Raw genomic sequence first — 12,217 nt, forward strand, 5'->3', positions numbered from 1 at the left:
TCTGCTGCAATGTCATAGCAGTAGGGTTTGCACTGCTTGTTAATACCAGCTGCTGGCCCAACGCAGTCTTCAGGAAGTGAGGCGGAAACAAGGAGTGGGATATAACCAATTGTTTGTAAGGATAAATGATATTTCTGTTCTGGAATCCCCGAAGAATTATTCTGTACAATACTCTGCAGCTTTCTTAGGGAAGAAGAGAACGACTCAAATGTGTTATCTAGCTGCTGCCCTTCCTTGCGGCGTCCTGGTTCACATTTGGTGCTCGGTAGCAGCAGCAGGGTCCGTTCTAGCTCTGGCTGCCCTGGACGAACAGCGCGGGGCTTCACTGGCAGGGTGGGATCACTGGTGCAGTGGGCTCCTGAAACAATCAGTTCAGTGAGGAGCGTTATTTTTTCCTACTGTTATTTAAGAGCGTTGCCCGTGTTCACTATGAAGTGGGCTGTAAGGTCACGGGAGGTTTTCAGGCTTTCAGAGGATACCTTGCAGTTATCTCGGTCTGCAGCTTGTTGAAATTCTTGACATTTTCATGCCCACCGTGACGTGAAGCTTTGCTCGTGCTGCTTCCTAAGTCATGGACTAAAAACGTAGTTGATAGCGCTATCCTGTTGCTTCCAGCGCTGGACTCATCAGCTTAGGTTATTTTAATTGCTGTAATTTGCTGTCTATTACAGACTGTAGCTAGTACTGCTCGAACCTCCGCGGATGTGGAATCTCTGTGTTTCTGAGCCTGGCCGAGGGCGGCTTCAGACCTCCCCCAGCACCCAGCCCCGGCTGGGGGCTACCGCCGGGGCTCTCCCTGCGGGAACCATCACGGCACTTCTCCCCGCTGCGGCTCCCGCGGGGAGCTGCCACGGGGAACGGGCAGGCCCCTCGCAGGGGGCGGGGGGCCCGATGTCGCGGGCGAGTCGCGACAGGCTAGGGAAGAGGCGGGGCGGGGCCGGGCCGGGCCGCGTCGCGGTCGCCATGGCGGCGCCGCGGGGGCCGCCGGGAGCTGGGCGGGGGGAAGTTGGTGGCCGTTGGTGGCCGTTAGTGGCCGTTAATGGCCGTTAACCGCCTCCCCCTCGCTCAGGTGCTCGCCGGCGGCATGAGCAGCGGTGGTGAGGAGCAGGAGGAGGAGGAGGAGGAGGAGGAGGAGGAGGAAGGGGCAGGGGCGGCCCCGTCCCCGTCCCCCCGCGGCCGGGCGGGCCGTAGGTAACCGCGCGTCCGGGCCCTGCCCGGCGGGGAGGAGGCTTCGTGGTGGGGGCTTTATTTTCCCGTGGCTTTATTTCCCCCCTCCCCCTTCAGCTAAGTGCCTTTGCAGCTTGAGATGCTAGTTGAAACAGCTCTCGGTTTCGGGGCCTGTTGCTACAGCATTCACTGGCAGCCGTGAAATGCACCTGAAGAAGACCTCTGTTAGGGCTTGAGCTGGAACGGCCTCATTAAATTCTGTGGGCACAGTATGAATTTCACTCACACGTACCCTGCATCTGAATAATGCTGCTGCTGTATTGTAATAAATGTCTACCAAACTTTCACGTAGCAGCTTCCGCGTGTAACTGCCAAGATCTCAAAGGTATAATAATAAAAAAACACTTCTTACACAGACTCTCCCCCCCCCCCCGAACGCACTTTCTCAGAGTCTTCTTGCTGTTGTTGTCTTCTTAATTTGCCAGAGGCAGAGGTTTAACGTGGGAAATTTAATATTTGTAGAAGCTCAAAACAAGGCCTTGTGAAAGGTTGTTAGGCATTTTTGTGCCTTCGGTATAGATCGGTATTCTGTCTGGTGGTGGGACTCCAGTGAATGCATGGTAAATAAGACTTGCAGTGTTCTGTTAATCGGGCTTCAGTTTTAACACCAAACACATTTGATTTGATTTAAGATACTTGTTTAAATACATATGCACACTTGAGAATGTGGTACTTTAGGAAGTCTTGTTTTAATTACTCCGATGAAGGTCATAGCTGTGAATATGCTAGCATTTCAGAAAGGGGTCACGTGAAATTTAAGTTTTGTGTGGCTCAAAACACAACCAGCGTGCCATGGAGAGTGGCCAGGACTTGCATTGGGAAGGATGGGGCTCCAGTCTTTGCTCTGGTGCCACCTGAGAGCTTTGGGCAGAGAGGCAAAGGTCTTGTTCGTTACTCTGAATATATATTTTTTTTAAAGTTAACAGCCTGGACTTTTTAATTATTGATCTAAGAAAACACATAGCAATAAAGTTTTTCTGAATTGATTCCCTCTGTCAGTGCTTTTTCCCAGGTTAGCCTAGTATGTCAGTGTTATTTTGGTACAAAGTACCATAATGCAAATAGTGCCGAGCAAAGGAATGTGTTAAGGAAGTATCCCTGCCCAAAACATCAAGTCTGGACAGAGTTGCATCGGTTTGCTGAATTTGAATGCATAATACCTTTATCCTTATCTTTAATAAACTCTCAGAGAGTTATTTTCTAACAAAATATATTATTATTATTATGCATTCCTAAGTTGTATCCCTTCTCTCTGCCTGTTTAAAAACTGCCTCTGTTAAATTTTTGGTCTTCCTGCTTTCGGATCTGAGACCTAGGGTGCAGCAGGTGTCGGGCAACGCCGTGCTTGGCCTGTGCTGCTTTTCTCCACTTGTCTATGTGTGTCCTCTCATTTCCATTGTGCTCCCATGTCTCTGTGGCAAAAAAAAAAAAAAGAGGGTTGCAGGCTGATTCTGTGCAGGGAACGTGACCTTTTTTTGGGTTAGTTTCAACAAGAAGCAGTTTCCCTGGAATTCCACAACATGACCAGTGAGCGGTCATGTAGGCACACGCATGTGGATAACAGCAACGGAGAACAGTAGGACAAAACTCCTTCGCATTGCCCCCAAGTGCTTGCTATCACAGAAATATATTCTAAAGATTACTGGGACAAAATGTTTTGCAATAGATTATTGCTGCTCCTTGTGAATATGCATTACTTCCATGTTTATAAAAATATGCTATGCTTAAAAGATTCATTTCAGGAGCATTAACATAATATGCTTGTTTGGATGGCTCTTTCGTAGCTTCAATTAAGCAAGCAGAATTACTCACTGTAGTCAAGTGTGTAGGTAGTTGTTTCCAGAGTATATGCGTTCCTATAAAATAGTAATGTGAAGTCTAATTTCATTGTTTTGTTGTTATGAAAAAAATTTCTATAGGATAGAGGAAAGCCTATAAAGAAATCTACTGGCATGTTGTCAGTTTTTGTTGACTTGGAGCCCAATATAATTTATTTCTTAGGAGGGTGTACGCGTATAGAATATTATAAAAGATATTTTTGGCCCAGGGCTAGGATGGGTGCATTGTTCATGAGTAAAGAAGTTATGAGTGAGTTATGCAAGGTGTCCTACTAAAAGTCTAACCTTGTATAATAGAATCAAGTATTGTGTGCAAGCTTGTGCATCTTTCCTATGAATGTGTTTTAAGAAGGAAAATTGTAACTGTTAGAATGAATGGATTCTCAGTACTGAGGTTGCTTGATATCATTAATCCAATTCCATAGGACTTGAAAGAAGAAAAAATAATCCTGATTATCCCTTGCTTGTGCTAAAGGCCACTTGATACTTTGAGCCTCTCAGCGACCAAGGATAGGATGTTAATGTAAAATCTCTGATTTCCTTTGGTCTCCGTATGTGAGAAGGAAGGTGACACTTGATGTTTCTGGTGTTATTTTTTCTTCAGTTTATAAAAGCTTGAATCTGTTTCACAGTTTGGAACAAGTACTAAAAAAATCACTAGCAAACTATAATTTAGTAAGTAGGATATAAGTGGGATAGTCAGAAATACTAAATAAGTGCTGTTTATCCATTCTGGAGATTACTAGATAAGTAGAAAAATAATTTTGTTGACACGATACAAAGAAATGTCATTTTGGGGGGCAGCAGCACTGGTTAAATTTCAGTGAAACATGTTACAGATAATATTCTTTTACATTTCTCATTTTTAACTCAGGAGGGCTGCTGGAGACTCAGAAATAACAGAAGGAAAAAAACAGTCTCCTTTGAAAGACAGTCTTACACCGTGGGAAGAATGGTTCATTGGGAAAGAAAAGGAGCTACGTGCCCGCTTACAGGCGAAAGCTGCAGAGGTGAATACAACCGATTAGCTTGACATCAAATCTAATAGAAAATAGCGAACACCAAATACAGGAATTATTTTACTTTTGGTTGTGTTTTGTCCATCATTTTAGGGTTGTTATCTCTCCATAATGTTTGGCAATGCTTATGTGATTCATGCTCTGCATATTGTCTTTTGCTAAACATTGCACATCATTGGTGGTGCTCTGTAATGTTTTTCTTATTCTACTGTCAGGTAATGGTTCAAGTTTAAAAGAGTAAAACACTTCTGTAATTGGTACCTTCATTTTCATCATGGGTACATAGGCATACATGTAGGTAGTAAAACACAACAGGGTGTGTGCTGGGCGTAAGCATGCCAAACTGCTTGGTTAGATATGAGGCACAGTGTTATTACCTGCTTAGCGTGTAATTACACAACTGTTTGGTGTCATTTTCCAGGCTGTGTTTCTCTGTTTTTCCTTCCTTCCTTCCTTCCTTCCATTTTTTGCCCCCTTGCAAACAAACAGTTCCTGAATACTGGGGATGGGGCAGAATTATGTGAGCACACTGTATCTTTTCTTGATTAATGTATGGGTAGTTGCAGTTGATTAAGTGATGCTATTGTTTACAATCAAGTTGGAAATATCAGGTAGTGGTTAAAATAATTACATCAAAGTTAGATAATTTCTTACTTTAGTTACTGATTTGCCATTTGACCTTGAGCAACGTTCTAACCTTTCTATGATTCCCTTTATCTATAAAGTGAAAGTAACATATATATTTTTTATGTGGATTACCTTGTGCTGTTAAAGAACACCTACCACTGGAAGGTTATAGAACAATGTTTTAGAAGTCAGCATAACACCGAAATAATTTGTTAATCTTGAGGCATATTTTCTGATCTGTTAGTGTTCACCACACGTTTCATGCTTTCCCCTTGAGGTTCCAGTTCAGTAGTTGTTTCTCTTTGTAGTACTACATATTGAGATCTCATTAACTGAAAGGACATTTAAACGGAGGGGTGATTTACTATGTTGAATTGTTTCCAAAGCCCAGCTAAAAAATATATTTCCAGTTCATCTTCTAAAATATTATACATTTCCATTGGTTGTATTTCATAATGTTTCAGTGTTGGCTGTCACCCATCTTTTCCAAAATCTTAATGAAGGAAATTTTCTAAACCTAATGCTTACATTGTTTTAACTGCAGCACTATTGACAGTATTGAGCATGTTTGTATAGGTGGCCATGACATATTAAAATTGTATACTTTTTCTTTAATTAGCAAATGAATATACAGCTTGAGAAGATGAAGCAAAAACAAGAATGTGAAAGAAGGAAAAGGCTAGCTGAAGAGAAGCACAAGGAATGGATGCAAAAAAAAAGAGAAGAGGTAAAATACTCTTTGCCTGCAAGAGTTCCAGCATATGCCATGCTTAAGTAAACCTATGTAAAATTTACTTAGACTGTTTGGACAGCCATGTTTTTAGCTTGCTGAAAGAATGACTGTTTTAATTGAAAATTGCAAAACCTTACCAACACAGTTAAACATTCTCCCAAGACTGATTTCTTTTTTTCCCATGAGGTCTAAAGAGATTTGTTTTCTGAGTAGTCGGATAACTGACAATTGGCTTACATCTTGTGCAGCAGACTTCTGCTAATGATAGCTGTGATTCTGGTCTAGGGTATACCCTAGTCTTTCTGACTACCTAGGTTCAATGTCCAAGCATACTGGGTGAAGCCTACAACTTAACTGCAATGTTCTGTACACCGAGTAGAGCCAGAAAAGGGGTTTAGTTAAGTACCATTGTGGACAGGCAAATAGTATGGTAGAGTTTAAAGGGATAATTGAGGTGTGAGGCCAGATTCAGGAAATTCTCAGTAGACCACAGCTAGCAATTGGGAGTTCCTTCATGCAAAAAGTCATTTCTGAGTGGGATCAAGAAATCTTTTTCAGTCCTCTAGAGAGGATGCCAAAGTCCAGTGTCAGAAACAGGCAGAATCCCGATCTCTACAGGGCAATATACAGCTCTGTGTGCCACAAACAGTCTGTGCACTGAGTGGCAACAATGGAAAAGCTTGAGAGATTTGGTCTTGTTCAGCCCCTGGTAGTTCATGGACATATTTGTTCACCGTCTTATGGTCTGTAGCAATACCAGTTACTTACTGTTTCTCAATAAAATCAGATGAAAATTGATTAAAAATAACACAATAGCACTACATGGGCTAGATATCCAGGCCTAATACATTTATCTCCACCATTTCATCTTCAGGTTCAGTTTAGAACCACTAAAATAACATCTGTTTGGATCTAACCTATTTTCTCTTAGCCTCGTGGCTGACTGGCTGACTACTGTAAATCTGCACCAGAACAATCCTGCTTCAAATGTTTAATATGATGTAGTACACAGCAAAAAGTAAAGGATGTATTATTCAGCAAGAACAATGCAATTTTCCTCTTCTAAAACACAAATTACAGCTGTCTGTAACTATTCATTGACTTGAACAAGTTTGGATTGCCTGTTAAAATTTTTCACTTCAGAGTTCAAAACAGTTAAAATTCTCTCTGTGTCTGTCTGTCTCAGTCAACTTCTGTAAACCTCTACCTATTTGTGTCTTCCTTGAAACTTTGTGGGTTTACTGATGAACTTCTTCCTTTCTGTGGTCCATGGGAGTAGGAGATCTTTTTGATGGTACATCAGCCCAGAGGACAGTGGGGAAAAAAAAAACACAAACATATTTGTGTCTGGACTTGTACATGTTATGTTTTGGAAGAATAAGGTCATCCCTAGGCCATGTCCCAAGCACTTACCAAAAGCAATCTGATTTTCATTTAAATCAGATGATTCATTGGCTCGTCTTTTCTGTAAACTGCACTCAAATCAAGAACAAACTGAACTTAAAGGCTTAGCTGTCTTTAGAATATTAACATTTGTGTTACATAGTCCTCACCACTTCAGGTTTCCGCAAGATTACCTGTGGATCTGAACACAGGCTGAAGGATAATCATGTCAATTTAGTGGCTAAGAATGCGTTTAAAATTGCATGAAGATTTCATGTGAAGTTTAAGGTTGGGTTCATGAATACTCGCTATGATTTTCTTGAGGGAAGTGTGTGCGTATTGCATTTGGGAAAGCTCTCTTTATTGCCTTCTACTAGCGTGAAAAGGTGCTCCTTCTTGAGGGCAAAATTCACAGTGTTCCTCACTGAGATAAGCATTAAGCGCTCCTGCTTTTCATATCTTCCCGATTCTCACTCTTGTGTGTAAATTGCAGAAAATGCTTTACTCTACAGGAGGCAGTCCTTTCAGGGATGTTACCTTTATGATCTCTGCAAATCTATAATCCTTCCCCATTGCTGGATACTGTACTGAGGAAGGAAGTAAGGGATGGCTGAGCATACCTGAAACTTTTTCCTTCGTGCTGAGCCCAAAATCTTTGGGCAGCTGCAGGATACTGCTGGAAAAATCTTTGTACTGTGAATGTGAGGGACGTTTATGCCAGAATTAGAATAACTGTATTTGCATAGAAGCATTCTGCCCTTTTTCTGTCTATCAAGTCAGATTTCTTGCATTTTGTTAAGTGGCGAAGTAAGTTGTGATCTGACAGAATTTTCAGGTCACGTCAGGTTAGGAAGCAACACTTGAGGATCAATTTCATCTACTAGTAGTTGCTTTTTTGTTGTTGTTGTTCTGTTTTGTTTTATTTGTTTAATATCTATTTAAAAATATGTGATGTGAAGTTTTCATACGCTTCCAGTCATTTTGCATAAATTATTTTTGAAAATAAAGGTGTCATCAGCATTTAATAAACTTCTATGTAAATAGCTTTTGTGATTTTAAAGGTTGAAAGTGAACTAGAACTGATATTTTGAAATACAAACTATCAAAGAACATCTTAAGCTGTGAAATATGTATGCAAATATAACAAAATTTTGCAATTTACCAGGAAGTAAAAGCTTAATAAAATAAGCTGTCAGGTGCTATCCTGGTTCTACTAATGCCTTTTCAATTTTCATTAAGATACTAGATCTCTGGTGGACAAAAATAGTCTTACATTCTCTGTCTCCTAAAGTTGAGTCATTTGCGGGCAGACAGTAAATTGTCTGTCTGACTTGTTCTGTTTTAGCTGTAATAGAGCTCTATCTTTTAACAAGTCAGAGGAATACTGGTCAAAATATTTTAACTCTAAAAGTATCTCCAGACATAGTTTTGAATCCAGAAGAAAATTTGAATGAAACCAACGGGATTTTGTATGTATTACTAAAACTTCTTTCTCTGTTACTGTTAGATTTATGGTTAAAAATGAGGTGTGCATGATTATAAATGTTGAGCAAGTGAAGTTGTTCAATGTCTTGTTTTCATTATTAAAGAAGCCTTATTTTGACAGGGATTTAAGTGGTATTCAGAACTAAACTTAGATCAGCAAAGCCGTTAGAGTCTGTCTTAATGTTTCTGGCATGTTAAAACGATTGCTTGATTGCTAATTGCTGTATTTAAGCTCCAGTTTGTAAGGAGCTCTGTGTAGGCAACTCATAGTTGAACTCTAAAGCTTAGAAAGTAATAAATTGACATCCTTGATTCCCCGTCTCACCACTGATCTAAATCCTGAATAGGTATTGAAAACTGCCTACTGTCTCATTTCTTCAGGTTAGAATTAGTGCTTCTGAAAGCTTATTTTCTCCATGTCTGTTCTTTCTAGCACTTTCTGTTATATTTTTTATTGCTATTTTTGTTCTACCTGTTGATAACCACAGATGGGTAAATCTGTTAACATTATGTGGAATAAAGTTGTTAAGATGTAAAATTGATCCATATATGCATCATTTATTTTGGATTGAAATGGTGCAGCCATGCTTACAAAGCTTGTAATTCCTTGTGCCATACATAAATTTTATTAGGTTTTGAGTACAAAGATGTATTTTTGTGAAGTAATTTAAAACTTCACCTCCCTTTAAGCTGCGATGTGCTAGGTGTATGTTTATGTAACTGTATTAGCTCCCAAAGCAGTTCAAATCTGTGATGATTGTACCAACAACTTGCTTATGGTCTTATTCTAAAGTCAGTCACTGCTTTTGTTGTTATATACTCCTAGATGTGTGTAAGTCTAGAACCCATAGAGAACTCATTCGCTGACTTTTTACATTGATAGGAAAGCTGGTTTTCCTCTGTCATTTTCAATTTTATCAGTAAAATCTTGAAAGCCTGTAAATGTCCTCCTCATAGTTCTTTATTATCTCACAGTTCTTGAGGGAAAAATTACCCCATTTCACTGATTGATCACATTCTTCCAAATTCTTTGAAAATATATCGTTCTTCTGTTTAAATTCAAGAATTTTAAAAGTGGAAGTAACCAGGACTGAAGTTGTACTTCTAAGATATATAAAAGTAAACCTTTGAAAATCTCTCGGCAGACTCAGTATTGGACTGATTTTGAAAATCCATTTATCCATTTAATCCGTGTAGCTCTTTCTTGTCTGCGTTGTCTACATTAGAGGTCGGACTCGGTGATCTTGGAGGTCTCTTCCAACCTAGATTTTCTGTGATTCTGTGATTGTTTTTTGTAGCTAAATGTTTTTGCAAAAGCTGGGTGTATTTCTTGTTACTGCGTCAGTTAATGTGCTTATACGATGGGAAAGGGCTAAATCCCAGCAGCTTGTGGAAGCATTCTGAACTAATAGTCAGTACTCTGTTTCCTGTACTAGTGACAAACAGAAAGATAAAAGTTTTTGGAGGGCCAAGAAAGGACCCTTTCCTAGTGGAATGAAGCTAAAGGTTTGTTGTTGTTGTTGTTGTTTATTTATTTATTTATTTTAAGAAAGAGGTAAATAATTGCTAGAACTTATAATTAAAAATAAAAATTGAGACTCTTGAAGTTTGTCAGTTCCTGTTTATATGCTGGCCGACTCTCTGTAGATCATCAGTTAACTTCAATAATTGTTTACCACCGCTGAGTAAGGTTAAAAAAGCAAGCCTGTATCTTTGAATCCTTGGGACTGGGAGACCTATGTGTGTGATACATTTTGAAAATCTCCTCTCCGGAACAGCATCTTTGTAACTTGTGTCTTGTCAAATGTGTTCTTGCTTGACAAATAAGAGCTATAGTTTTGTGACTGTAGGTGATGCTGAAATGATTTGCAGACTTGGGTAAAAGTCTAAGGAGGAAGATAAAAAGCACAGCTTTAATGTCTTCAAAATATTTGGGATTTCCATCTGTGATTCCTTCCAAGGGTTTTTCTTTCTTACCTAAATCTTGATGGATGAACATGTGATTACAAAACTGGCTGAGTATAAAATGCGCAACAAAACTGTCAAGAGTGGGGTCATAGGTGTTCAGAGCTGATCACTCATTCATGCTTTCTTTTGTAATGTTTCCTTTGAGGATCACCACTATTCAAAATTTGTCTAAAATGGTTCAATTCCAAGTTCCTTCCCAGTGTGACCAGACACTGGTTCTACTGCCTCATTACTCCCTGTGTTCTACTCAGTGGAAGTTTGGAGATGCTAGTGAAAAGCTTCTCTTCCGTTTTGGAAAATACGTAAACTGCTGTCTGGAGCCAGTTTAGTGTTTTGTTTTGTGTTGTCTTTTCCCTCATCTGCCCTGCAGTTTCTGAATTCAAGACGTATGTACACAAAACTCTTGAGTCTAAAAAACCTTTGTCTTCCAGACTCCCTTTCTTCCTTACTCTGTGTCCTCTTCCTGGTATTTCTGGAAAGACCTGAGGATGGTTTTAATTACAGACATCTCACACAACGTGTTGTTATGTTATCTTCATGTAAACAGTGACACAGCCCCTGCCTCTCTGGTTTTTGATAATCTGGGTTTAACTTGCCCACTTGTCAAGAGTGCTGTGTTTACAAGACTATGTCAGAAGAACCCCAGTTTTATCCACGAGCTACTCTCTATTGATTTAGCCATAGAAGAGAAAGCTTGTTGTTGACAGTAGGAAGTTTTTATTTTTTTATTTTTATTTTTTTAAAAATCTGTTTTATGTAACTGTTGATCCACAGATGTGGTTCTTTGGTTCCTCTCAACAACTGTGGGCTTGAACGCTTAAATTAGCTACATAATTAGCTACGTTTAATTGCTGATTTACTGATTAATTGCCATCAACTCAAAGTACCAGAGGCTTTGAGAAATGCATTAAGGATGCATGAATTGTGAAACGTTTATGAAATGATATCACCATTTAATTCTTTAGAACATTCGCATAAAAGAACCTCTAATGAATTAATGCTGATTAAAATATCAGAATTAAAAATAAGGGATGATGACAACAGTTTTTTGATTAAACATGTAAAAAATTAACATAGATGCAGTGCACTTCACCCTCTACATTTTATTTAATATTTTCATGTCCTGCTAAATCCACCTTTAATAACTGCAACATGACTTCACTCTTAGAATACCAATAGAATATAAACCTAGAAATATCTAGAGAATTTGATTAATGTATATACGTAGTGTACATAGAAATACATTATATATTGTTGTTGGTTAGCTCTGGTAAGTGGCTAAGCACCATGCAGCTGTTCTCTCACTTAATTCTTCTTCCCTCCACCCACTTACCCACCCTCCTAATGGCAGGATGTGAAAGAGAATCCCCATCCTGCTGAGAGGGTGAAACTGAGAGAACTTGTGAATTGAGGTAAAGACAGTTTAACAGGTAAAGCAAAAGATGCATATGCAAGCAAAAAAAAATAAATAAGGAGTTGATTCACTACTTCCCATCGTCAGGTAGACATTTAACCATGTCCCAGAAAGCAGGGCTTCATCATGCCTAATAGGTACTTCGGAAGACAAACGCTCTAACTCCAAATGTTCTCCCCTTCCTCTGTCTTTCTCTTAGCTTTTCTTGCTGAGCATGACGTCATATGGTATGGGATATCCCTTTGGTCAGCTTGGGTGAGCTGTCCTGGCTGTGTCTGCTCCCAGCTTCTTGTGCGCCCCCAGCCTACTTGCAGCATGAGAAACATGAAGGCCTTAACATTGCTCAGCAATGGATAAAACATTGGTGTGTTATCAACACTGTTCTGGTCACAAATCTAACACATTGGGCCGTATAACTTACTATGAAGAAAATTTACTCTCTCCCAGACAAAACTAGTGCGTTTATCTAATACATGTTTGTAACAATAACAGAAATCTCAAAAGCAGAATGCTTGCATCCCAA

General features: G+C 39.6%; 1 protein-coding gene across 1 annotated transcript in view; it reads left to right on the forward strand.

The window, feature by feature from the left end:
* Positions 1-1,125: 1,125 nt before the first annotated feature.
* The window catches only part of CCDC34 (coiled-coil domain containing 34), a 99,859-nt gene continuing 88,767 nt past the window's right edge, over positions 1,126-12,217 (forward strand). The window contains exons 1-3 of the mRNA XM_035328343.1: positions 1,126-1,191; positions 3,940-4,075; positions 5,331-5,438. Of these exons, the coding sequence (XP_035184234.1) occupies positions 5,334-5,438 (105 nt within the window). The 5' untranslated portion in view covers positions 1,126-1,191; positions 3,940-4,075; positions 5,331-5,333. The remainder of the gene's footprint in view (positions 1,192-3,939; positions 4,076-5,330; positions 5,439-12,217) is intronic.

The sequence above is a fragment of the Oxyura jamaicensis genome, chromosome 5, assembly GCF_011077185.1.
Source record: "Oxyura jamaicensis isolate SHBP4307 breed ruddy duck chromosome 5, BPBGC_Ojam_1.0, whole genome shotgun sequence".
Lineage (NCBI taxonomy): Eukaryota > Metazoa > Chordata > Aves > Anseriformes > Anatidae > Oxyura > Oxyura jamaicensis.